Below are 27,150 nucleotides of genomic sequence, written 5' to 3' on the forward strand. Positions count from 1 at the left end.
GATATGAAAGGAAAGATCAGAGTTTTTGCTCGATGGAGGCCGCTTAGTGAGAAGGAAAGGAACGAGAATCAAAAATTGGTCCTCGCAGCCCCTGATGAGTTCACTTTAGAACATCCTTGGAAAGATGACAAGCCAAAGCAATATCAGTTTGATCATGTCTTTGATGAGAGCAGCAGACAAGAGCAGATTTTTGAGGATACGAAGGTATCGTAGTTGATTTCTACTCCATCATGCTATGCCTTCTATATTATCTGCAGTTTCAGCGGAAGTTCCTGCTTATGAATGTAAGAGCTCGTCTGTGACTGGAATAATCTGACAGTCTTAAATCACCAGCCTCTCCAATGTGGTTCCCAAGATATCTAACTTGCCTTATATGAAAAGACATTCACTTTTGATGATCCACATTTTCCATTAGAGCCAACAACTAATCAGAGTGAAAGAATACCAGTTGCAGGGCATAGAAAATTGCCACGACCTTGACCTGAACCTTTAGCATAGCCTTCAGCTTCATTGTTAACCAACTCCCAAGTGCTAAATGAACTGGGAGGAACTCAAATGCCACATTTTCAATGATTTAAAGTCTCTTGATAGAATTTTTGTTCTTTTCTGTGGAAAAAAATATAATTCCCACCTTTACAGTTTACTGTTATGTTTGTGATTGAGTTTTTTGGTTCTTTCAGTACCTGGTGCAGTCAGCAGTTGATGGTTACAACGTTTGCATATTTGCTTATGGTCAAACTGGTTCTGGAAAGACTTTTACTATCTATGGCTCAAAAGAGGACCCAGGTTTGACACCAAGGGCTACAAGGGAACTCTTTAGCATTCTGAAGAGAGACAGCAATAAGTTTTCCTTTTACTTGAAGGTGCTAGCCTCACTTACGTTTTTACAACAAGTTTAATTTTTACTTGAAGGTGCAAGCCTCACCTTTTTTCTCCCTTGTTTCCTTTATGCCGGAATTTACAGTTTCTTTCTCTCGAAACAGGCATACATGATTGAATTGTATCAAGACACCCTAGTGGACTTATTACTGGCAAAGAATGCAAAGCGCCAGAAGCTTGAGGTCAAGAAGGATTCCAAGGTATAACAAATTAAGTATGGACAAATCCTATGTGAATGTATGCGATGTATTCAAGCGCATTAGGGGTTTGTGCAGCTCTTGGGCAAAACATAAATGCTGGTTGCACATGTTTAGAATGACTCAGGTGATTTGTGGCCATTTATGTCTTAAATTGAAGACCTTAGCCAGAGTATCCACTGTCAACTGGAAAGAATAAACGACCTCTCTGAAAATTAGCAACTTGTTCTTACTGAGACACTGTAGTTCCGCTTTGTTTACTGTTGGTGAATTTCAACCTCTTTTTTTGGAAGTGGTTTCATTCTTTCCTGCTCCAGAAGGTTGATGGGCCATTGGTAGATTTAGTGTGTTTCAAATACCTCTGCAATTATGCTTGAATGTACTCTTGAAGGGGCATAGGAACCTATCAGGGAGCTTAGAGGTCTTTACGAAGAGAATAAGACATCTTGTTGTGTTAATGATCTCAAAGCTTTGATTAGGTGTTTTTACTATTGTCTACCGTTTAACAGCTCCTCTCTCATTGGTGCAAACCTTGCTATCTTTCATACAATGAGTGGCTATCAAAAGCTAAGGGGGTTGAAAAATCAACTTTTGCCATCTTATTCTATTTAATTTTGAAGAGGTTTAGACATCTACTGTGGCTGGCAGGGAATGGTTCTTGTTGAAAATTGTACGATAGTCTCAATATCGACATTGGATGAACTCGATGCAATCGTTATGAAAGGACTGGACAGGCGGCACATTTCGGGTACTCAGATGAATGCTGAAAGTTCACGTTCACATCTGGTTCTCTCTATAATTATTGAAAGCACAAACCTTCAAACTCAAGTCCAAGTAAAGGGAAAGGTGACCCATCTGGCCAAATCTACCAATCTTACGTTAGCTTCTAAGGTTTCCTCAGGCTGAGAGTTATTGTTTCTTTGCAGCTAAGTTTTGTTGATTTGGCTGGTTCTGAGAGGATCAAGAAGTCTGGCTCTAGTGGAGAGCAATTGAAGGAGGCTCAAAGCATAAATAAGTCTCTGTCTGCATTAGGGGATGTGATTAGCGCGTTGGCATCAGAGGAGCAACACATACCATACAGGAACCACAAGCTTACTATGATGATGAGTGATTCGCTTGGTGGTAATGCAAAAACGCTCATGTTTGTGAACATCTCTCCTGCAGATTCAAACTTGGATGAGACGTCCAATTCTCTAGGGTAATGATACTTTTTACTATTTTTCTTCCCGTTTGTTCTCTAACATGTCTGAGATAAAGCATGAAGACCAACAAAATCCAATTCTACTTCATTGTCTTTGGTCCTTTTAAATTGTTAGGAGCATTCGGAAAGCACCTCAAACAATGAAAAAATGTGGTGGAAACAAAACTTTAAATTGGCCATGAGCATACAAAAAGCATTTATCAGTGAACCATGCCATAGTAGATGTGGGACAATCTCCTGATTATTTGATCACTTGCAGTGACTGGTTATTAGATATTTTGTACTGAATACCACTATCATCATTCTGTTAGCGAGCAAATGTGTATCCGTAATACCAATCCTAAACTTTTCATGGGAACGCCTTTTACCATTGAGTTCTACAAAAGAGTGTGCAAGAAGACGTACAGAACTACACAAGTACAAGAGAGAGTTCACATAGCAATGCTCTCATATATGACATAAGAATATGAGAATTTGTACATAGATTTCCCTCTTTAGAGAAGTCCTGCTTACTCTGCAAATAAGTACACCTTGCAGTTTGCATTGCTTAGTTATTGCTGAATGCATAACGCTTATGATGTGAGTGAATCTTTTACAAAGCTAGACAACACGAACCCATAAAGCCAGTCAATGAGAAGCGGATGACCTAGAAGAAAATATGCAGCTTCGATCGAGTGTCTTTCACAAGGAACTCAAGAGGTTGAAATGGAAAAGCTTTGAAGGAGACCTCAAGAGGTAATGGATTGGGCCACCTCTTCTTGTGCCTCCTTTCTGAAAGCACGTGAGTTCTCTTGACCCCGGCCAATGCACCATACAATTGCAGATGAGTAGATTCAAAGAGATGCCATACGACCGCCTGCCACATGACAGCATCCAAAGGGAGCAGTGGAAACCAAAGCCAGTGTTGTCCCCTCCTTTGTTTAGTTGAAATTCTTTCCATTCCTAAATCCCCTATAAGCCCATGTCTTATAGGTGTATGGGGTCCTCAAAATTAAATATCTCATGGCAGTTGAAGGATGGTGCTAACTGGTATTAGATTGATTTTGCGAAATGTGAGTTCAGGTTGGTTTTGACTTGGGCTCGAAGATGTGGATGCAGGTTGTTCGGGACAATCCTTACTTTAGTGATCCTTAGCCTCAAGGCAATGACGGCAAGGAGGAGACCCTTTTGACAAGGACATTTTCTTTGGTAATGCCCATATTCCCCGCATCTGTAACATAAAATGGGCTGATTGGATGGTCAAGTCGAGGGTTGAGGTGATCTCTGCTCCTGCTCCATGGAGGTGGATTTTGACTCTTGAGGTGTGGAAGCTCTGAGGGGCTGGCGAAGCCTTAGCATGATAAAAGCTTTGAAACAAAAATGTGCTATGCATACCTTGCATAGAAGGGTGTAGTCAGCAAAGGTGACGTGTGGTTTGGATGGCCATAGGGGAAAACCATGTTGGATGCAGGTGCCAACCCTTGTTGAAGAGTAGGAGCAAGGTTTTGCTATAGTTGTTGCAATCCCTTTAGGTAGCAGCAATCCTTGTCTTTCTGTGGAGGATGCCTGGGAGAGTGACATGAGGTACACCAGACCACAAGCTTAGACTCCTGCTGAGCCCGAAGCTCTTCCAGCTCTCTTGATTTGGTCCAAAGCTTCTTGATGTGGAGACTTCTCCTATTGAAGAGAGAAGGACCTCTCCTCTTGAAGAGATCGTTGTAATTTCAGTGCTTCAAGTTCCCTGCGTATAGAAATCAAGGGGTCAAAGGCACTTTCCATGAGGACTGATGCTGTCTCTACTTGAGGGGGGTCCTTGAATAACCAACTTGCTCCCTCTATTTTGGTATCGGCCACGACAAACTCCTCCAAAGTTGCTTCAGGTCGGAGAGTCTCCCGTAGCTTCTATTGAGATGTCTTGGGGAGAGCCTTCTCCACCCACTTCTTGACCATGAATTCTCGTGGTTGCGGGGGAAGCTTGGCGACCAAAGACTTTGTTCTTGTCATAAGTTCTTCAAAAGTCTCATATGGTTGGAGCATCAAGTTTGCCAACTCATCTAAAACCTTCACTTGAAAGTCACCTGGTTTGAAAGCTTCATAGAATTGTCGCCTCACTGTTGCCCAAGTCGTAAAGTGGTTCTCTACAAACTGGCTGTATCATTTGTCTGCTAAGCCATCCAAGATGGATGGAAAGAGCACTAGGTAGGCATCTTCTCTATTTAGGCACCGACCTCTGCAAACCTCCTAGCGTGGTCGTGTGCATTCTTGTGGAGAGTCCCTTGGAAGTCGGATACTTTATTTTCACCTTAGGCAGTGTCACAAAGTGATGACATGACATGTCCGGACGGACAAACACAGTGAAACTGACAAATTTAAATGTCATAAGTTGTTCCAACTTATGGAGTCCCGTCCGATGGGGCCCAAGAGACAGGAACATTAAAATAAAGCAATCGCGTGGACCTGCTGATGTGGGAACGCTTTATGGACAATTCTGCGATTTGCGTTGCCTACTGACGTGGCATCTGTACGGATTTCCGCAATTTGCGTTGACAGCTTTTGGCACTAGGAAATTGAGACCAGATGCTTTTAGACCTGAAGCTTTTCATGTAACTACTTTTGGAAGGCCAAGAGCGCCTTTATAAGGATTGCCAGCGTGTAGCGCGGATAATGTGTCGTGCTCTCTACAGTGTGGGTGCCCCTCAGTGCAATGTGCGTGGCAATCTCACTCAAACAAATGGAAACTCACTCAAACAGAATGAAACACAGAAACAATGGATAACAACAGAACAACAGAGACACAACAGTGGAACAGAACATGTGGACTCGACTATCTCAAAGAACCATGTACAGACTCTGGCGTGGCAGCACGCTCAGCTCCACCCCAGGACTCACAGGTACAAATGGGGGTGTCGAGGCTCAGATGTGCAGGGTGAGTGCCGAGGTGCTCTGTGTAAGACTCGCTACCCAAACGATGACCAGACCATCCATGAAAGATAATGATAATCACCCAACGGCTACTACTCATAGATACAATCATAAAGAGCCACCAACGGCTCATAAATGTCAGCCAGCTAAGTGTGACCTGGCCACATGTCCACTAGGCCACCATCCGTATCCCTGCCACGTGTCACTTCCCAGAGTGTCCGTCTAGTGTGAACAGACCAGACCAACTGTACTAACTGTAACTGTGTCCTGTGAAAGTGACACTGTAGCCTGCTAAGGTTGCCCGCCACAAGACTGGTCACCGTCTCGGTGAGCCAAACACTGAATGAAACTGCAAAAGTAACTATATGTACAATGAAAGGCGGGGCAAGAGCACAGTCCTGTCACCCAAGGGAAAGTGTCGTCGCCACTGCTGCTCCAGAAGTATCTGGATGGGGAGGAGCCATCAGATCGATTTTGTAACGATGCGGTTGCAGGACTGTGCTCTGCATAACCTGGCTTCCTGTGGTTGGAGCAGCCATCTGCTGCACAGCGGATGGAAGCACCTGCCCTGAAGTGAACTTCGGACGCCTAGTAACACAACCATGGCGGTGTGCACCAGCAACACCGTCACAGCAAAGAACATTCTGGCTCTGCATGTGTGGCATCTGGACCTGAGACCCCTGCTGAGTAAAGTACTGGAACTGGGGCTGTGGGTAGTGTCCCATGAACTACTGAGAGGGCTGAGAGGGACCTGCTGGTGCTGCAAAGCTTGCTGGATTCTGGACCTGTATCCCTAGCCTAGTCCATCCATATCCCATTGGAACCTGGGTAGGCCTGTTACCATACATAAACATTTCTTAAAATCCCTACACCTGTGCTTTTAGGTCATCAATAATCCTTGACTTTATCTTCAATGCTTGCTGTAGTGCAAAAATCGTTGCATCTCGATCTGCGATGGCACTCTCGGCAACTCGCAGAGATCCCTCCATAGCTGCATATGTGGCGGAGTGACGCTGGTGCGTTGCAGCTAGCTACTCTGCGCCTAGCTCGATGGTGGAAATAGCAGCCCTGGAGTCCTGAAGTAACTTCTCTGAAAGCTAAAACAGAGAAGTGGAGTCGGTCCTACCTGAAGATCCCTCAGATGCATGTGATTCCGGAGGCACACATGTGGCACAGCCGGCGAGCTTGAAGTAGGTACAGCTGGTGTAGTAGGTGCCTCTGAGATTGTTGTTGTAGGTGGAGAGAGAGATATGTTGACCGGTGTATGAGTGAAGATGGGAGAAGAAGGAAGAGGATCCTGTATGGGTGAAGTGACCATCCTGTCTTGAGGAGCGGCAGTAGACACTGGCGCCGGCACAGCAGAACCAGGGGTAGAAGTAGACGTGTGACGTTGAAGATGTACCCTAGTCTGCTGGCTCTCAGAAACTGGCAAGGAGAGACGAGACTTCACTGTATCCTTCACCACTTTTGCCTTGATCTTCTTTTTCTTGGTGACTGTGGGGTCAACTTGCATGCTCACGGATTTCCTTTTCCCTTTCGAGGTTCCCTGCTCCTCATCCACTTCATCTGGGTTAATAGGTATGTTTATGACCCATGCCAAGAGAGGTGCCGCAAAACATTTAAAACTTAACTGCACAGACTGCACTTGGGCCCGAAATCTTTTAGCCCTAGTCTGCAAAGAGCTGAAGAGAATCTGGTGGAATCCACAAGGGATAGTGTGGATTAAACAGTAGAGCCCGTCGCAGTGGGAAAAGGTAGTGAGAAGATCAGTTCTTTCCTTGTCTTCTTTGGCATCTCGAGCCAGAAAGTAATACCTGAAGATTGCGAGAAGCCGTCTGTTTCGCTCATAATCCGGGTGATCCGAACTCAGTAGCTCTTGACATGCTTGAATTGTCGCATCCTTGGACAGCAAAGAGAAAGTGCGAGTAGTAGGCTTCACAGCTGGAAAGTTGGTCATACCCATGGCATGGCCAAGCCTTGTACCTGTTAGCTTGTGGCCCCAGACCTTTGGAAATTCTTTCAACAGTTAATGTATCATCTCTGCTGGAACCGTATCAAGTAAATCTGCATCAGCCAATGCTGTGAGACCCAGAGTCCGTAGCTGAGCAGTCGAAAGCACCTCACTGAGAGATGGTCGAGGTTGCTGCATATAAAAATTTAATGAGAATGCTGTGCGATTTTTCGAAGAAGCAGGCGTCTTGATTTCATGAGTGATGATCGGCTGCTTTCCTTTCTTCTGAGCCACTTTTGAATGTTCCTCCTAATCACTGGAAGCACCTGACTCGGAATTTACATCTGAATCATCAGATGCTGCTGAGTCTGCTTTGTAGCTCTCATCACTTGGGTCACTGGAGGTAAAGTCATCTATGCCATGGCTGTTGCTTGCAGATACTTCCTCTGCTTCGCTCTTTGATTCTGCAACCAGAGCTTTCCTCTTCTTCAACTCTACCTTTCTCTTGCTACTTCCTTCTGGCTGTATCTCCTGTTTCTTGCTACCTCCTGCCATGGTGAGGTCCGGGTGGATGAAAAAACAGTGAGCAGATTAGTAGACCAGGTGATGGAAAAGCACCACGGATTAGTCAGATGCAGACCAAGGCGGAGTATAGAAACTCTGGGACGGAAAACGCTAGTAGTGGTGATGGTAGGGAGCTACTCAGGTAGGGGGCGAGGATACTAGAAAAGCCAGTGGTAGGGACGATTTGGGATTGGGCTAGGCAGAGGGGCTGGATAGAAGGTGAGCTGGGGCGAATTAGGGTGGGGCTGGGCGAGAGGATTCGACTGAGGCTAGGCAGATTGGTTAGGGTCTAGGTGCATTGGGTAAGGGCGGATCAATGGGGTAGGAGGGAGTTTAGGGTATAGGGGCGATTGGGTAGGTAGGGGCGAATCAAGAGGTTAGAGGCGAATGAAGTTAGGGCTGGGGCGAATGCAATAGGGTAGGGGCGAGTAAGTGAGTCTGAGGTTGGGGCGAATTGTCTTGGGCTGGGGCGAATCCAATAGGGCTGGGGCGAATTTAGAGGGAACTGGGTGGGGCGATTCCAATAGGGCTGGGGCGAATTGAGAGGGAACTGGGTAGGGGCGAATTGAACTGGGCGAATTGAAGTGGGTAGGGGCGAGTTAGATGGGTATGCCTAGGTAGGGTGGGCTGAGGCGAGTTTTACAAGGTAGGGGCGATGGCAAAAACTGAGGCAAAAGTTAGGGGCTAGGGAAGAAACTCAGGCAAAAGTGGGTGGAGGCGAGGGACGTTAAGTTTATCAGATGCACTCTTACGTATAGAACTCTCTCAGAGAGTTAGAGAGTTAGAGAGTTAGCCAAGAGAACTCAAAAATCATATGCTTCCATAGATTTAAGGAGTTTTACTTAAAAATCAGCCCAATAGAACTCAAAGATTGGTCTGACCGATTGTTGAACTTAGGGAAAGTGAATGTTCGTACTCAGAACAGAGCTGATAATATTCCAAAAGAACAGCCTTATCAAAGAAAAGAGTGGAGATGGGATTGCCTCTTTTGAAGAACTCCACAGGGAAGAGAGAGACTGATACAGAGAAGCAAAGATGCTGATAGTGGAGATGAGACAGTTGGATAACCGTGGATTGGAAAGAGTGGAGATGTTTCCGAGTTAAAATAAATCAAAAGACACGCTGAATCCTGTGGCAAAATCAAGTGACTTGTTGAATGAAATGAGAGCAGATCCGAGATCCTTACTGTGAGTACAGTCGAGATGAGAAAAAGGGAATTAGAAGATCAGAGAGAGGATTGATTTTTGCTTACAACTTAGATGGGATGGAGAAGACTCGGTGACAGTTGGAAAATAGTAGAAAAACGGGAATCATGAAGGGGAACAATAATAAGGCTACTCATGAAGGGATAATACCACCAAATTCAATGAAGTATACTATCACCAGGGCCAGTGATGATGGCAAGTCAGCTCTAGTGATGGTAAATCTTGAGTCTGGATCCATTTACCAGCGGTAGGGAGACACCTTCTAGAGTGACTAACTGGACTGCCCCCTGTGGTAAAATCTCTTCCACCACGAAGGGCCCTTGCCAAGCTGGAACCAGCTTCTTTGCTTTTTTCAAATATTTTGCCTGATAGAGTAGCACCAGTGTGCCTTGTGTTATTTTCGGTTTTCTGAGGTGGCGATCATGCCACGCTTTGCGACGAAGTTGCTCCGCTTGCAGAGCATGTGAAGCTAAACGGCGTCTTTCATCCAATAAGGTGAGACGGGATATAGAAGCAGATTCCATGCCCCAACTTGCACGCAGAGTGCCCACCTTAGGGGATCCGGAGTTGAACTCAAATGGAGCTATGGCTTCCAAACCGAAAGCGAGTTGAAAAGGCGTGTGATTCATTGTTGCTTTGAAAGATGTGCGGTATGCCCAAAGAGTGCCGTGCACTCTCAGTGAAAGGGGTCGGAAATCCATCCGGGATTGTGACCTTATTCAGAGCCCGGTAGTCCACGCAAACTCGAATTTTGTTGGACTACTTCTTTGGGGCAATAACCATAGGGGACAACCATTCTGAGTGCTCTACTGGTACAATAATACTTGCTTCTTGCATTTTTTCCAACTCGATTTTGACTGCTTCTGCATACAGTTTGTGAGCCCGTCCTCTGACCGGCTTAGTCCCCCTCAACTAAAGGAATTGTGTGGACTCCTAGCTCTGCTGGGATTCCTTCCAAATCGTGGTAAGACCAGGCAAACACATCCTTGAAAGAGCGCATGAAAGAGATTACCTGGTCGAGTAGAGCGGGGTGATCCCATAACCAAGTGTCTAACAAGATGGGCTGATGGTTGTCAGGGCCGCCTAGGTTGACCTCTCTGACTGGGTCAGGCGGTGCAGTGGGCGAGGCTGCGTCAGGGAGAGAAGACCGTGCCGCCTCTGTGAGCTTCTGGACATTATGAGCTGGCGTCTGATCAATGTTGAAATCAGCATACTCTTCCTGCAACCATCCTGATGGAAGCTCTGCGAATGGTAAATCCTCAGATACCTCAAAGTGCTCCGGCATGGGTGGAGAGTCAGATGGAGTGGAGGCTAAGGAAGGAGCTGGGGTGTTGGCCAACTCTTGCAAGGGAGACTTTTTCCCCCTTCTATGGTGGGTTATAGGCTCACCCAGGCCGACGGTTTCCATCAAGGGACCCTCTGAAGGATGGTCACCAGAGACTGGTCCACTTGGTTCTGGCGCACTTGGCTGACTGAGATTACTGGCTTCAGGTGTAGCTTCAGGTGTAGGATCAGGGGGAGAGGGTGAATCTGTTGGCAAAGGTTGAAGAGAGACTACATAGCATGGCATCGAAGAGGTAGCTTCTAACCACTGTAGTAAGTCTTCATCGGACCCGTCAGGAGGGACTGGTAGCTCCAAGTCAGGGTTGGACTCTACTGACAAAGAGCTATGCTGAACAATCGGATCCATACCTCCTTCGAGAGGAATTTGTTGCATTGGAGAGCCAAGAGTATGTATCCACATGGCGTCGATTCCCCAATCGTGAAGTGCTTTCGTATGTCGCAACCATGGCCTACCAATCAGCAAGGGATAACCTCCCTCTACCTAGGGAAGATTAACTACCACAAAATCCAAGTTAAAAGTGAAATCTTGTACCTTCAGAGGCACCTTGTCGACTATGCCCACTGGGTAGACTGTTCTCTGATCGGCCAATGTAACAGTGAAAGGAGCAGGTCGGGTAGGCTGTAGACCTAAGGCCATCATAGTGAATTCGGGCATCAAATTGATTCCAGATCCGCCATCAACGATGACGCCGGATAGCTGGTGCCCAAGAATAGATACAGTGAGACGAGGACTTTTATAATCGGTGAGGGGAGCAGTTGGATAGGAAATCAAATAAGACTCTGAGGGTTGTATAGGGAGGTGCCCGCCACTAGGCCCAACCCCCGGGTACAGAGACTGAATGATTGACAGGGTGTCACTTCTGAGTGTTGCGTCGAGCCTTAGCATGTCGTATAGTGACACCTGCTGAAAAGTATTCTTCAAAATGGTTCTACTGTGGGCTTGGTGCCTTCGAACTGGGCTCCCTTTGGGACCTTAATCTGTTCCAAGTCAGCCACTGCTTCCAAGAAGGCTCCATCAATGTCAGATAAGAGGGAAGTTGGTTTGCTCTGAGCAATTTTGAAGGACTCGTCCTTTGGGTCAGGTAGACCAGATTGAGGAAGTGGGGACTGGCGAGGTGGAGCTGTGGGCAGACTGAGACCAAGAGCTGCTCTTTGTGCCTGAGTAAGGACACCAGCAGGCTCCTCCACTTGCAATGGCTTAACCACATGAGTAGCAGGTGATGGTTGAGGCACAGTGTTCACAGTAATCAAGTTTATCTTCGGGAAGGTGAATTCTTGTTGGTTCTGAGTCGAGCCTGAAGACGTGGATGCCCTTTGCGTGGGACAATCCTTACTGTAGTGATCCTTCGAATCAGGGCAATGACGACAAGGAGGGGACCCCTCAGGTAAAGGACACTTGCTCTGATAATGCCCATATTCTCCGCATCTGTAGCAGAGTATGGGCCGATTGGAAGGACGAAACGGGGGACGAGGTGGTTGCTGCATGGAGTTGGAGGCTGAAGTGTAGAAGCTCTGAGGGGTTGAGGTGGCATTAGCATTATAAAAACTTTGAGTCGGGAAAGTACTTGACATACCTTGGACAGCAGGGGTATTGAGCAAAGGTGGCATGTAGTTGGGATGGCCGTAGTGGGAAACCATGTTGGATGCTAGTGCTAACCCCTATTGGAGAGTAGGACCAAGACTTTGCTGTATTTTGTGCAATCCCTTTATATAGTAGCAAGCCTTATCTTCATGATCCGATTTTTCACACAAGTGGCAATAAGAGCGAAGGGGACAGTCCTATGGAGGGTGTCCTGGAGAGCGGCATGAACTACACCATACCATAGCCTTAGTCTCGTGCTGAGACCTGAGCTCTTCTAACTCTCTTTTAAGTTGATCATAAGCCTCTTGATGTGGAGGCTTCTCCTGTCTGAGAGAGAAGGATCTCTCTTCTTGAAGGGCCCGCTGTAACTCTAGGGCTTCCAGTTCCCTTCGTAAAGAATTCAAGGGGTCTGATGGACTGTCCACGAGTACAGGGGCAGTATCTAGCTGAGGAGAGTCAGTGAACTGCATTCTTGCTCCCTCTATTCTAGTAGCAGTAGCAACGAAGTCTTCCAGACTGGCTTCAGGACGGAGGCTTTCTCTGAGCTTTTGTTGAGAAGTCTTAGGCAGAGCCTTCTCTACCCACTTCTTCACCATGAATTCCCCTGGTTGTTGAGGCAGCTTGGCGACCAGGGACTTTGTTCTGGTCATGAGCTCTGCAAATGTCTCCTTGGGCTGGAGCAACAGGTTGGCCAACTCATCTAGAATCTTCTCTTGATAATCCCCTGGTCAGAAAGCTTCACAGAACTGCTGACTTAACATGGTCCAAGTAGTAAAGTGGTTTTCAGCAAACTGACTGTACCATTTATCTGCAAGACCATCCAAGGTGGACGGGAAGAGCACCAGGTATGCGTCTTCTCTGTTGAGGCCACAACCTCTGCAAAGAGAGACAAACCTCCGAGCATGGTCGTCTGCATCCTCTGTGGAGAGACCCTTAAAGGTAGGGAACTTGATGTTCACCTTTGCCAGAACACTTGTGAGCTCCTCCATGGCCTCTTGCTCCTGAGTCTGTTGCTCACTAGCTTGCTGTAACAAAATGGGGGAGAGCCTTACTGGAGAAGGTGACCTAGAGGATGTAGAACCGGTCGAAGGAATGGAGGTAGCCGTATGAGTAGGTATGGGTGATGGGGTTAATATGCTTCTACTGGGCACCAAGGGTTGACGCCGTCTGTGGTAGTACTTCAGAGGACTCAGTAGTGCGCTTTGACGCTCCAATGACCTCCTTGTATGTGTCATGCAGTAACCGCCAATCCCACCAAGCTTTGGGCAAGAAGACCTTCACTTGGCTGAACATTGGTCTAGACTCTAATAGACCAGGGCAAGTGACTAGACCACCTGGCCTGGACCAGGACGAGGAAGGACTAGACCAGGGACGAGGAGGACTAGACCAGACGAGGACTGGGTGGACCAGGGCGAGAGAGGACCAGATACCAGCAAGGTGAGAGACTAGACCAGCTAGATTAAGCTGTCAAGGGTGAAACTGGACCAGACCAACAAGCTGCACAGGCGAAGCGAAGAAAACCAGCTACTCAACAGAGTGAGACTTCAGTTGAGGTCCCACCGTGATCGCCAAAATGAGAGCACCTGTAGCGCGGATAATGTGTCGTTCTCTCTACAGTGTGGGTGCCCCTCAGTGCAATGTGCGAGGCAATCTCACTCAAACAAATGGAAACTCACTCAAACAGAATGAAACACAGAAACAATGGATAACAACAGAACAACAGAGACACAACAGTGGACCAGAACATGTGGACTCGACTATCTCAAAGAACCATGTACAGACTCTGGCGTGGCAGCACACTCAGCTCCAGCCCAGGACTCACAAGTACAAATGGGGGTGTCGAGGCTCAGATGTGGAGGGTGAGTGCCGAGGTGTTCTGTGTAAAGACTCGCTACCCAGACGATGACCAGACCATCCATGAAAGATAATGATAATCACCCAACGGCTACTACTCATAGATACAATCATAAAGAGCCACCAACAGCTCATAAATGTCAGCCAGCTAAGTGTGACCTAGCCACATGTCCACTAGGCCACCATCCGTATCCCTGCCACGTGTCAATGCCCAGAGTGTCCGTCCAATGTGAACAGACCAGACCAACTGTACTAACTGTAATTGTGTCTTGTGAAAGTGACACTGTAGCCTGCTACACAGCGCCAAAAGATACCAACGCAAATCGCGGAAATCCATACATATGCCACATCAGCAGCCGGCGCAAATCACGGAACTGTCCCTACAGTGCTACCACGTCAGGAGGTCCACCGATTGCTTTATTTTAATGTTCTTGTGTCCCCTGGGCCCCATCGAACGGGACTTGTTATAATTTATGACATTTAAATCTGTCAATCTCAATGGGGCTTGTTCGATCGAACATGCCACGTCATCACTTTGTGACAGCTAGTATGCTTGTTAGCTTCTCCATTGTTGCCCTCTTAGGAGCGTGTTGTAACACAGTCGGTGGAAAGTGTACTAGCGAAGGTGACTGGGGTGGTGAGGAGTGAGGGAGATGCCTAAGAGGGTAGAGGTAGCAGGGATGGAGGACTTCTACTCGGCACAAAAGGCCGACATTTTTTGTGGTGGTACTGTAGAGGGCTCCGTAGTGGGCTTTCTCAATCTTTAGACTCCCTTGTATGTGTCGTGCAGTAGCAATAGACCTACGCAAGCTCTTGGCATGAAGACCCTTGAACTTGTTGGACAGTCTAGTCTCACTGGACCAGACTCGACTAGACTAGGCTAGACTTGACTAGACCACTCCTACGAGACAGGGACGAGAGACTAGACCAGCTAGACCACAAACTTTCCAAGCGGAGGGCAAGCCAAAGGTGATTGAGGGACCAGAAATATTACCGACCATCTTGCCAAACACAATCTCCCAAAGGGAAGTCTGCCAATGACCAAAAGCAGGAGTGGTAATATGCCGACATAGATCAACAGTCATAATTGTCCATGGTTGAGACTGCAGTGCAAGAGTAGGCAATAACATAGCCTTTCTTGCCAATGCATGGCGACGAAGGTCCAAAATATTCAGCCCCCCAAGATGCTTTGGAGTGCAAAGTTTCTCCATTGCTAACAAACGGAGGCCTTTTTTATGAGAACTAGTGTGCCACAAGTGAGATACAATGCTAGACATAAGCAATGAGAGGCGGGAGCAAGGCCAGTGTAACAACGGCAAGTAAAACTAAACATACGCCATCGTAATACTTTGCACAACACGAAGTCGAACATGTAGCGGCCATGTAGACGTTTTCCAATGGTGCAATTTAACATTCAATCGTTTCATAACCCAATCAATTTGCTGAGTATTAGTGACCTGCCAGCCGATGGGATATCCTAAGTGCCTGACCACCACATGCGGATCGAGAATCTCGCCATGCCACAAAAGAAGATTCCAGTTACAAACAGCAAGAGGCAAGAGTTTAGATTTCCAAAAGTTAACCTTAAGGCTATTGCCAGGCCAAATGTATCCAATGCCTGCATAATTTCACGCACATCGTCTTGGTTATTGCAGGGAATGAACAACAAGTCTCAGCATAGGCCTGTCTTGTGGAGTCTTTCCCATTGGTTAATTTCAGCCCATGAAGACGACCGAGCGAAGTCAAGAGATCCAAATACAATAACAAAGGGTGAGTGGCAATGGCATACAACAATGCGCTTAGCGGGCAACCCTGTCTAACAAAGCATCCGAGAGGCCAAGGTTCTGTCAACTCTCCATCAAGGAGGCTTGAAGATGTACTATGAGCATACAAGAAATATACAACATTGACCATCTTTGGGCCAAAACCAAGGGCCCGCATTGTAGCAGCAATGAAATCCCATTGAACTGTATCAAAAGCCTTCTCAATGTCTACCTGCATAACGAGAACATCCGGCTGGGTATGCTTGGCATATTCCATTCCAATTAATACATCAGCCAGATTATCCAAAATTTGGCGGCGAGGAATGAAGCCATATTGCGCAGAATGGATACCAACCATAAGAGGTTCCTTGATACGATTCACAATGATTTTCGCAGAGAGGGTGCATACAGTGAGTACCAGAAGGGGGGCAATCTGTCTATGCTGAACCCATGCGCCTGAAACCATGATGTCATCTCCCCATACCAGCATGTTGTATCTCCCTGCCTGGCTAACTGTCGAGAGGACTCAAGTGCAAGGCGGGCATATCTGTCTCTGGGAAGTTCCCACATGCGGTGTATGGAGGAGACAGATCTGGTGAGCGCCTCCACCACTAGTGGGGGGGCAGCTAGCTGTGCCCGAATAATGGCACATGGTACTGAAGCCTTGGCTCTATTGAGCTGCGAGATCATAGAGACTAGACAGAAATGAAATGAAATGAAATGAAATGAAATGAAATGAAATGAAATGATATATTAACGTCTACAAAAGGCCAAAATGACCTATGAGACCAACTGATTACAATGATGAGTCTAGTACCAAGTCTGGGTACAAACAAAGAACTGATAGGAGTGCTACCGACTCTCCTATGGGTGGCTGGTAGGCTGAGCAATGGTATCATGCCATAAGGGTACAAAGTGGGGATAAGTGTCACCATGATACAATATAGCAGTAGCACGAAGCCTATCTTGATCGACACTCTGGGTGTCGTGCTAGAATCCTGTGGATCCTCTGCCGCAATCTCCGCATGTGCTGCGTGGCTCCCCTCCTCATTCGCGGTCGTCTCGATCTCCCTAACTCTATAGCTCGATCAATGAGAGTACTGCTGGTGTGTGTATGGGTGGGAACCGAGCTTTGTGGTGGTGGTGTCCCCTCTGCCTCTGTGGTACTCAGACTGAAGAAATCTGAGATGCGTCTCTGGGACTGTCTCTGTCTTTGCCCATTCAATAGAGCGTCTCTATGTCTCTGAATCTCAAGTAGGAATAATCCGAGACATCTTTGATTCTGATATCTCATGACTCTATCTAATGAGTCAAAACTATCTCTGAATAGACAATGAAAGCGTCCCCGTATCTCATAGTAGACTGTGCAGCGACATATGTAGTGAAACTCTGTCTCTGGCTCTGCATGGCATAACTGACATATCCTACTGTCTGCTGGTATGCCTCTGAATCTACCTGTCTCAATCCCAAGCTGGTGTGAAGATGTGCGAATCTGGCCTATAGCACATCGTAACCCATGAGATAGATGTGTGTCCATGTAACTGGGCCGTGTGACAAATCCGTCTGTCGTGAGTTGAAGAAGATGCTCTCTATAGAAAACCCTCTTCGTACCCAACTCCCGTGATGGCTCTATCCATGTCCTCTTGCTATCAAACTGGATAAGATCCTGCCGAATGAGTCTAGTAGTCTCCATCCGTGTAAGAGCCAAGGATGGTGCATCAAGAGAATACTGGAAAGGGGGCAGCCTCTCCATGCTGAAACCATGCCTCTGAAACCATGAGCTCATCTGTGCATACCAACATGATGTATCTCCCTGTAATGCCAGCTGTCTGGATGACTCAAGAGCAAGCCTGGCATACCTGTCCCTGGTGGTGTCCCATAAGCTGTGTATAAATGATACTGATCTGGTGAGTGCCTCAACCTCCATAGGTGGGGCAGCCAGCTCTGCTCGTATGATGTCATGTGGGACTAAGGCCTTGGCTCTAATCAGCCTAGAAATCATAGATATCAGGGGTCTCTCCATATTACTCCATCCAGCACTGTCAATAGACGGTCCCCAAACCTGAACCCCGTAGTGCAGAGAGAGAGAGAGAGAGAGAGAGAGAGAGAGAGAGAGAGATGATGTTGTATTTACGTCCTCGGGGGGCCAAAATGACCCATGGGACCACAAAAAAAATCTACAAGAGCTCATGTGTGTAGAGGGGGTAGTGGGCTAGTAGCTTTCTTGTGTGTTAGTGTTGTGTGATGATCCAATACTTTGGCAAGTAGATGCCTAAAGCTACTGGGGAGGGGTGTGTCCGAGAGAGAAGCTCCTCAGAGAGAGAGAGAGAAAGAAAAGAAAGAAAGAAAGATTTTTAACGTCTATGTCAGGCCGAAATCGGCCTATGAGACAAATCAAATGTACATTGTGTGTATGTCATCCGTCTATCGGAAAGACAAATGAAACAAAATTGATACAAAACTGAGCTGAAAGTAGGTAGTGGAGTATCTGAGGAGGGATGGAGCTCTATCTCTAGGGGTATATGCATGTCTGTATGCTCAAGGTAGTACAATCATGAGAATGCATCAAGCTATCTAGCTCCATCCTGTACTAATGGGGGGGTGTAAGATGTGGTACATGGGTGGGTCTGGTGCCAAGGCTACCCGGATGAAAGCTGTCGGGTCAGCCCTCATCTGAGTCACTCGCTCCTCAGTGGCACGGCGCTCCCGGGCTCGGATCTCCTCGATCTGTCGGTGGTGGGAGCTCGCGCCCCTGTAGCCTGTGACTCGTGGTCGTCGTCTAGCTCGGTTCACCTCCGCCTGTGGGAGTGTCACTCCCCTCTGAGTGTCTGGTGAGGGGGGGGCGGAAATCCTCTGAAAGAAGTCTGTGAGCTGCGACTGTCTCCCCTCTGTCTGTGTAGCTGTGTGTGGCTGTAGTAGTGTGTCCCGATGGCTCTGTATCTCTAGTAAGAAACGTCCGAGCTGTCTCTGATCTCGAGATTCCATGATCTCTCGGAGAGTGGGCTGTCCTCTAAATAGGGCCTCATACCTGCCTCTGATCTCAGTGTATGCTCTGCATCTACATACAAAGTGCTCCTCACTCTCCACCTCCTCTGTGCAGGCTCTGCAGATTCGCTCCCCCCTCGGAACACCAGTATGTCTCCCGATCTCAATCTCTAACCTGTGTGAAGCCACTCTCAGCTGACCAATCGCCACCCGTGATCTATGTGGCATATATGTGTCCATGTAGCGTGGTCTCTGTATGAACCCCCCAGACAATATGGTGAGAAACTGGTCTCTGTAATCTGACATCCTCGTCCCCAAGCTAGGTGCCGCCCAGACTCTCCTAGTGTATAGCTGCCACAGATCCTGTCTCAATACCAAGTTCCTCTCACTGCGAGAGAGGTGAACATATGGTGAGTGGGGGTCGTACTGGAATGGTGGTAGGCTCTCCATGTCAAGACCGTGTCCCTCAAACCATGCTCTGACCTGTGAGTACCATGCTCTCTCATGTCCACTCTCTGATAGCTGTATAGCTGCCTCAAATGCTCTACGGGTAAGTCTGTCAGGAGGTAGCTCTCTCATCCTCTGGATGAAGCAAACTGTCTGGAATAGTGCCTCTACAACCATAGGTGGTGTGGCGAGCTCGGCTCTAATAATGTCGTGTGGCACTGTCTTCTTGCTGCGGAGCAAGCGTGAGATCATATATACCTGTGGTCTCTCAAGTTGTGTCCACTGGTCAGCTGTCAATCCTGGTGCCCATACTGCCGCCGAGTACATCAAGGCCGGGGTGACTAAGGTGTCGAAAAGCCACCCCTTCGTGCGGGGCTCCTGAAAGTGTGCCTGGTGGCACCTCCGCTCTAGCATGGCCAGAGCTGCATATCCTCGGGTGAGCCTGTCAACAGCAGCCTGCCTCATAGTGAAGGGTCCTGGTAGGCTGGTGAATGTGATGCCAAGGTAGACATAGGAGGTGACTACATCAACCCGTCCTCCTGCTGCTGTGAAGGTGGCGGCGCTCCTCACTGCACTGGATGTGTGAAAGATCATAACCTTGGTTTTGCCAAGGTTCACAGTCAACCCCCTGTGTGTGCTGAATTCGTCCAAGGCCTCAAGATGGCGTTGCAAGCCCTCGGGTGACTCTGAAATCAACACAATATCATCAGCATATAACATGATGTGGACCGGAGTACCTGCCAAGTCGCTCCCCTCTCCCCCTGCTCGTAGTATGTAGTCGGAGATCTCGTCGATGTATAGCCCAAAGAGTGTCGGGGAGAGTGGGCATCCTTGCTTAACACCAATGGTGCTAGCAATGGTCTCTGAAAAACCGCCTGGGCAACGAACCCGACCCGTCACCCTCTCATATAGAGCATATATGGCCCAAATCATCTCTGTTGGTACCCCAATGCTGTGAAGGCGCTGGAAGAGTCTCTCGCGTGGGACTGTGTCAAAGGCCTTGCGGAAGTCCACAAAGCAGCAGTAAAGCCTCTTCTTCCGCGCCTTTGCCCCATCAATGAGGCAGCGCAGAACGAAGATGTGGTCAATGGTGGAGAAAGCTCGTCTGAAACCTGCTTGGCCTGGAGCTCGTAAACCCTCGATCTCTGCGTAGCAGCTGAGCTGTGCCTCAAGTACTGCTCCATATAGCTTGGCCATCGTGTGGCCAATCATGATAGTCCTGTAGTTCCCTGGGTCCAGGGTGTCGCCAGATTTGTGGATAGGCACTATGGTGTGCTGTGTCCACTCCTCTGGGAAGCCCTCCCCTATAGCCCGGTTGAAGACATGTGCAATCAACGGGGCTATAGTGGAGGCCGCATAAATGATGTGCTCACTCTGTAATCCAGTCTGGTCAGCTGATCGTCTGTGCTGCATGCGGCGTATGGCCCTCTCTACCATCTCTGCCGTAAAGAAGGAGGAGCACGTGGGGCGAGGCTCGTGTGGTTGTGGAATAGGAGGCTGCCCTGGCACTTCATAAAGTCGCTCTGCATAATCATGCCATATCTGTGGATCCTCAATAGCTGTAGTCGGACGTGGCTCGCGTAGGGTGCGCCATGCCGTCGCGCTATCCATGCTCATGAATAGGCGGTATAGCTCAAGCTCCTGTGCCTCTTCGAATGCTCGCCGCTTTTGGCGTGTCAGCGTCTTCATATGCCGTCTGGCCTCTCTCTCTGTGATCTCTCCTAAGGCTCGTCGTGCCTGGAGGCGTCGGTATAGCTCTCTGCACTCATCATCATACCAGCGGTTCTGAGGCATAGCCCCGGGGGGGGGAGTGCGTCCTGTGTGAGTGGTGTGTGGAAAAGAGCTAATAGCTGAAGTGTGGAGAACGGAAGAGATATGTGATGTGAGAACTGAGAGTGGTGTGGATGGGTGGAGGAGACATAGGCCATGTTCGACCTTGGCCGAGTAAATAGAGGCTAACTCATGTGTGAAATGGATGGTGGTGTGTGGAGTGCGTGTTGTGGAGCTGTGTGTGATGGTATCTCCGGTGATAGAGAAAGAGAGGTATGTGTGGTCGGCTCCGATGGGTATGGGTGGAATGGTGAAGGATGTGATAAGGTGTGTAGCCTCCCTGGGTCCCAGAATATAGTCGACTGTACTCCCCCCTCCTTCTGCAACTCCATGTGGCATACAAGTCAGGCCCCCTGAGGTGGGCCACTGGACCATCCCGTTATAAATAACGAGACGGTGCTGGGAGCCAAGTCGAAGTAGATGTCGTCCATAAGCTGTGACTGGAGCTCTGTCTGCTGTGTCTCTCCTAGTAGCCTCCTCATCTAGAGTGTGTAGTGTCTCTGGGTCCTCATGGTCATATGTCTCACACTGCTCACTGCGTGTACGAGCATTGAAGTCTCCCATAAGGAAGACTTCACCCAGTGTGGAGTACTCCATAATCTCCTCCGTGAGGCATGCGTACGGTGACTCCTGCTCAATAGGGGCGAATCTGGAGCCTGTGGGAGCAAAATAGCAAAGGGCAATGTAGACGATCCTGTCTCGTGAGAGCTCGAGGCGAATCCACATGTAGCGGGCCTGTGGGTCCCGGGCAACAATCTGTAGTCTGCTGTGAAGCCCCTGTCTAAAGAGTATGGCCACTCCTCCTGAGCCGCGAGTGGTGTGCTGGCGCATACATCCTCGATGTAGAGACTCCCACTGAAATCCATGTATCCGTGGTAACCCTCTCTCCGGGCTCTCGTGTGTCTCTGTAAGTAGAATGATGTCTCGACCTCTCATCACCTCCTCAAGTCTCTCTGGGTGTGTCCATAAGTCTCCATTGCAATTCCAAACCGTGACATGAATCTCCTCGTGTGTCCCACAGGCCGCGAGTCCCTATGCGATGGTCTTGCCATCAATGATAACCCTACCATCCCGATATACTGCCTTCTTCCCTTCTTTGCGGGCTTGGTGGACTCGAGGCATGCACGCGCGACGGTGATCTTGTTGCATCTTTGTGAGGTCATCATCTAGATAAATCGGTGGGCCGTCGATCCCTCTCAGGATGACCCTCTTTCGGAGGAAGGAAGTTCGAGACTCCTCGGAAGCGAATTGGAGGATGAGAGCTCTTTTCTTTGGATCTTTGCCGGCTCTCCAAACTTTGGAGAAAGGGATCTCTTCTTCCTTGTATCCCACTTTCTTGCATAAAGCTTTCCCATCGCTTTCGGGTGTAGACCCTTCTTCTTCTTTGATGCCGGTCACTCGCACATTGAGACGGCGAGCTTGTCGCATCTTCTCCTCTTCGATGGTTGTGTGTACGATGAGTACTTCATCTTTTTGGGCTTCCTCTCTTGCTACCTTCTTGATGTTCTTTTTGACTACTTCGACCCATCCTTCTTTGGTGGCCTCTAATTTGTCCTCAATGCTTGCGGTGAGGGCTTTGGTGATCTCCTCCTTGAGGGCTTCCTTAGCCTCCCCTTTAATCTCTCCTTCCTCGGGGGTGAGGGATGTGAGGGAAGCATGAAGGAGATCGATTTGTGCCTTCATCTCTTCTTGCTCTTTCCTCCATCTCTCCCTCTCCTTCTCGTTCTCCCGTTCCCTTCTCTCCTTCTCCTCTTTGAGATTTTGGATTTCCGCTCTCATGTCCTCCTTCTCTTCGTTCCATAGCTTGATGAAGTTGGCTTTCTCCTCCTTCCATATTTCTCTCTCCATCCGCCATTCCTTCATGTCCTTCTCCAATTGTGCAAGCCTCTTATTCGTGAGCATGAAGGACGTTGTCTTCTTTGTCGGTGTCGGCGTCTTGATGATGGGGGAAGACATGGTTGGCTTCGTAGCTACCCTCTCTTCATATTGTGAAGAAGAGGGGAAGAGAACACTCAGCTTGTGTGTATGCAGGGGGCAGCGGGCAGGGGATGGGGATGGGGTGTGTGTTTTCACTTGACGTGCAGGGAGCAGCGCAGCGCGCAGGAGGGAGCAGCACACAGGGGTAGCGTGCAGGGGTGGGGCAGCGCGCAGAGGAGGCAGCGCGCAGCCGGGAGCAGCGCGCAGTGAGCAGCGCGCAGGGGAGGCAGCGCGCAGGAGGGAGCCACGCCACGCGCAAGAGAGAGAGAGAGAGAGAGAGAGAGAGAGAGAAAGAGAGAGAGAGAGAGAGAGAGAGAGAGAGAGAGAGAGAGAGAGTTTTTGGTTTGTTCTCGTATGCATGGCTGTGTTAACATTTGGTATCTGGGATTTATGCTTCAGGTATGCTTCTCGAGTGCGAGCTATTACCAATGATGCTACAAAAAATATATCATCCAAGGAGGTTGTACGCTTGAAGAAGCTAGTTGCACATTGGAAAGAACAAGCTGGCAAAAGACCTGATGAGGAAGACCTTGAAGATATTCAGGACGAGCGTCAAGTGAAAGAGAAAGCATGAGAATGCAAGAGTCCACTGAGGCTAATTACATGAAGGGTTGATCTTTTGATTCACTGTCAGGCGGCACAAGAGGTGGAGTCTTTGAAAATGTTTACCTCCAGGGATCCACATGTACATCTACAAGTATTCCATGGCTAGGGCGGAGGTGTTACCACCTTTATCAAAGCCCCATTACACTTCTGTCATTCTTTCTCACACATCCAAATGTCACCTGGTGAGTTGTACAGTATTTTTATGGCACTACGATGTAGAGTTGGCGTAAGCTTGGCAGTGCCTTTGTTTATATTTGAGGGTGCTTGTCACACAAAAGTATATCTCTTGCAGAGGAACTACTTATAACAACTAAATGCTCGATAGTGGAATGTCAGTCCATATGCTGGGCACATTTCAAAGGTGTGCTCACAGCATCTTACAAATCAGTTAGCACCATCCATTTATGTGCATGTTTTCAAGTGGGTCCGAGTACATGTGTGCGTGCAGTTGTCATTTCTTTATGAAAACATGAGTGTTTTATTATCAATAGGTGATAGACAAGGCTCTTTGTGCAATCATTCATGCCAAGAATAGCAGAAACAGCCAGAAAAAGAGAAAAACAAAACCTTCAGCCTAACAAGCTTCATAAGAGATTTCTGGAGAGATGAATGAAGAAGGCAACCAATATGAATATATTCTCCAGTTACAAATGAGATACCTCAGCTGATTATCGATTATCCAATGAATTGCAGTTGGGATGCACTACTTGAAGATGACTTCAAAAAGCCATCCTGATAGTGCAAATTTACAGTCATATAGTAATCCATTTGGAAAGATGTATAGAGAGATGGGGTTATCACATTACTAACGAGTGTCATAAGCTCAATTATCCATGAGGCCTATTTAATTTAATATTTTACAATAGCCAAGGCAATGTTAGAGGCACAAAAGACCGTTAACTTTATGCCTACTATGCAGGACAGCGAGTTAAAATTGACTTTTTAATGCAAAATTTGGTCAAGGAACCTATATCTCTGTCTAACGCTTATAATACGCCACATAGATTGGACCTTTCATAAGATCCTTAGGGTCGTCATCTATGTGAATTGACAAAGTTTGATGCACTTGTGGTTAAGTGCCTTCCAAAGGCAGAAATTTGACATTGTTCGCCTTTGCCTGAATCAAGATTTTTTGTGCAAACCGAGTAGCACTTTTGACTATCGCAATGCAAAAGCAGAATCTTTGCAAAACTGCCCAAAACTTCCACTAGATGAGTAACCCATAGAGCTTCCTCACTAGCCTTTGATGCAATGACATAACTTTTGTGTTAGGCTGATATGTGCAGTGTTACAAGTAAGTTTGCCATGAAATTGCACCAGTTGTGAATGCAACAACATAGCCAGAAGAACTTTTCTCGTCTACATTTATTGCATGATCTGCATCCATGTAAGCAACCACACGTGCTTCTTTGCCTCTAAAGCGAGTACATTGCTATTTTGTACCATTCAATCTCACCACACCTTCACCACCTTTGAACGCTTCTTCCCAAGATTCATCATAAGTCTATTAATGTCTCCTCCTGCAAACCCCTTTGTTGGGATCTGATCATGGCATACATAAAAGTATCTACAATATTTTTGTAAGAAAACTTGATCTCAACCCTCGACAAGCTTCATGTCCCTATGCCATCCAAATCAAGAATTGTCTTTAGTTGGCATTATGAGAGAAGACCTCATCAAAAAATGGACTCACCCTACTTTTGCTTGAACCCATTGGCAATCAAATTATCCTTGAGACTTCCCATCAGTGGGTGATATTTAGCATATTACCTAGTAAAGCAACTTCCCTTTCAAGAAAGGTACCAATTTTATCTATGATGTAAAGAAATTATCTCTCATTGCCTAGAATGATCCTAGTTAGGCTTTGCACAAATTGTTCAATCAGCCTAGAAACTCAAGCTGACCTTTGTAATGCACAGGTTGTCTTTTGGAATGGTTACCTCATTGGCATATCATAGTGCACCTGATGAATTTTGTCATTGCTTTGCTCGTATTCACAGCTACTAGGTCTTTGCAAATAAGTTGATAACATGAAATCAAGCAAAGTTCCTTATCTCAAGCACCTTACAAAGGAGTTTGGTGTATTTTTTTCTTACATTGAAGTTGTTATGGATAATTTGATGGGGCATGAGGACTCACAAATAGCAATGCCTCTCAATGATTTTCCCAAAGCAAACAAAAACGAACTTTTTGACTTGGTTTCAAACTCTTTTAAAGCTCTTTAGGCAAATGTATTAATATCAAAGGTCAAAATGCTCTCAAAAATACCAAAATTATCAGTACTTTCAAAACTACGTTCCAAAATACCCTAAACTCCAAAATTTTATATTGAGTAGTACTACAATCTTCCAAGAAGTATCAGAAAAAATGTACCTGATAAACTAAAATCACCAACCAAACAAGGTAAGTTTTGGAACCCATTGTTACACTGATAGCTTCTAAGCGGTGCCAAATGTGGGACGCATGTTTAACCTCACCATCCTATCTTATTGCAGTATTAGCAAGAACCATGATTACTTTGTCAAACCATGGGACTAAGTTAACTTGACTAGTGCATAGAGGCTATAAGAGGTTGTCAATCTTTTGGAAAACAACTAACAACTCGCATCTAACTCAAGCTACACTCAAGTGACTGAAATCACCAAAAGCAAAAACACAAGCACACATGCCTATGGTCTCAAACCCCACTTTAGGTCAAGTTTCAAAATCGTGATTATTAACAGTAGTGGATTTTGGACCTAGTCGTTTTCGACCCAGAATGCATCTAAATGCTTAGCAATGTTCTCGTCTTCTCAAGAGTTTGAATGTTTTCATTGATAGCAAGTCACTGAAGTATGCATTGGTTGGATCCCAAACTAGCCTCCATCTCCTTCGTCTCTTTATCATGGACACAGCTTTGTTGTCGTAGCTCAAAATTTTCGCAATCAAAAACTCTCATGTGAACATAAGAAGATTTATGTCCACTCCAAGATTCTTATGAAATGTCACCATCTAGTGCTTTCTTAGTAATAATCACAAGTACTATAGTTTTGATAGCTTCATCCCAAATTTTGTCTTTTTGCAAGTTTGTATAGAAAATTATTGCATATGTTCTCTCTATAATTGTACAAATTCATTTTGGGCGAGGTAATGAGAACCAATGCGCTCTCCTTTATTGTCATTCATATCATAGAGATATTCAAAGGTAGTGAAGTGTATCCTCAACCATGAGTAGGCTTTAAGCACAAGCTTTATGTTTGATTGACAAATGAGGGGCAACCATTTTTAAAAGATATTTAAAGGTAAGGAAGTGTATCCTCTATTATGAGTAGGCTTTAAGCACAAGCTTTATATTCAATTGACAAATGAGAGGCAACCACTTTTAAAAGATACAAATTGTATTATTTTTATGAGTCATTGGGTATGGAAGAATTTAAGAGCTTTGTCATCATCCATAAGGTTAAGAAATATGTAGCACCACTAGTGACTTGTTGGACATATGCACACACATGCAAATGCACCACGTTTGATTGCTCAATCTTTTTCTTGTCTAACAAACTTCTATGAGGTGATATAGAATGCTTATTGTAACCACAATGTTTACACATTAAAAGTTAGAAACGATTAACAAAAGCACATAACCAAGAAGTGAGGATCTTTATTCCATTTTGGATCATATGGCTTGATTGGCTATGCCACAAAGAAGAACTTGTTCTTTGGTTTTGTTTACAACATGATTTTGTACAAACATCTAATGGTCATAGAGTGCCCACATTCGACTCCCTTAGCCTAAATTAATGAGCCATTTTGAATTTTCCATGTAATATTTTCAAAGTATGTGTGATACCTACAAACATCTAAATGCCAAAAGTAAAATATCCCATG

At 46.7% G+C, this 27,150-nt stretch overlaps 1 protein-coding gene across 5 annotated transcripts in view; it reads left to right on the top strand.

The window, feature by feature from the left end:
* Positions 1–24,183, top strand: part of LOC147439642 (kinesin-like protein KIN-14I) — a 175,304-nt gene extending 151,121 nt beyond the window's left edge. For 4 of the 5 annotated variants that reach the window (XM_086485454.1, XM_086485455.1, XM_086485456.1 and 1 more), the window contains 6 exons: positions 2–204; positions 681–863; positions 984–1,079; positions 1,725–1,922; positions 2,003–2,274; positions 23,080–23,683. In XM_086485454.1, the coding sequence (XP_086341580.1) occupies positions 2–204; positions 681–863; positions 984–1,079; positions 1,725–1,922; positions 2,003–2,274; positions 23,080–23,254 (1,127 nt within the window). In that variant the 3' untranslated portion in view covers positions 23,255–23,683. Of the gene's footprint in view, position 1; positions 205–680; positions 864–983; positions 1,080–1,724; positions 1,923–2,002; positions 2,275–23,079; positions 23,684–23,777 lie in introns of those variants that run through there. The other variant, XR_015184623.1, reaches the window with a different exon arrangement.
* Positions 24,184–27,150: the final 2,967 nt, after the last annotated feature.

Source organism: Adiantum capillus-veneris, chromosome 16 (assembly GCF_014529385.1).
Source record: "Adiantum capillus-veneris isolate H3 chromosome 16, ASM1452938v2, whole genome shotgun sequence".
In the NCBI taxonomy this organism is placed as follows: Eukaryota; Viridiplantae; Streptophyta; class Polypodiopsida; order Polypodiales; family Pteridaceae; genus Adiantum; species Adiantum capillus-veneris.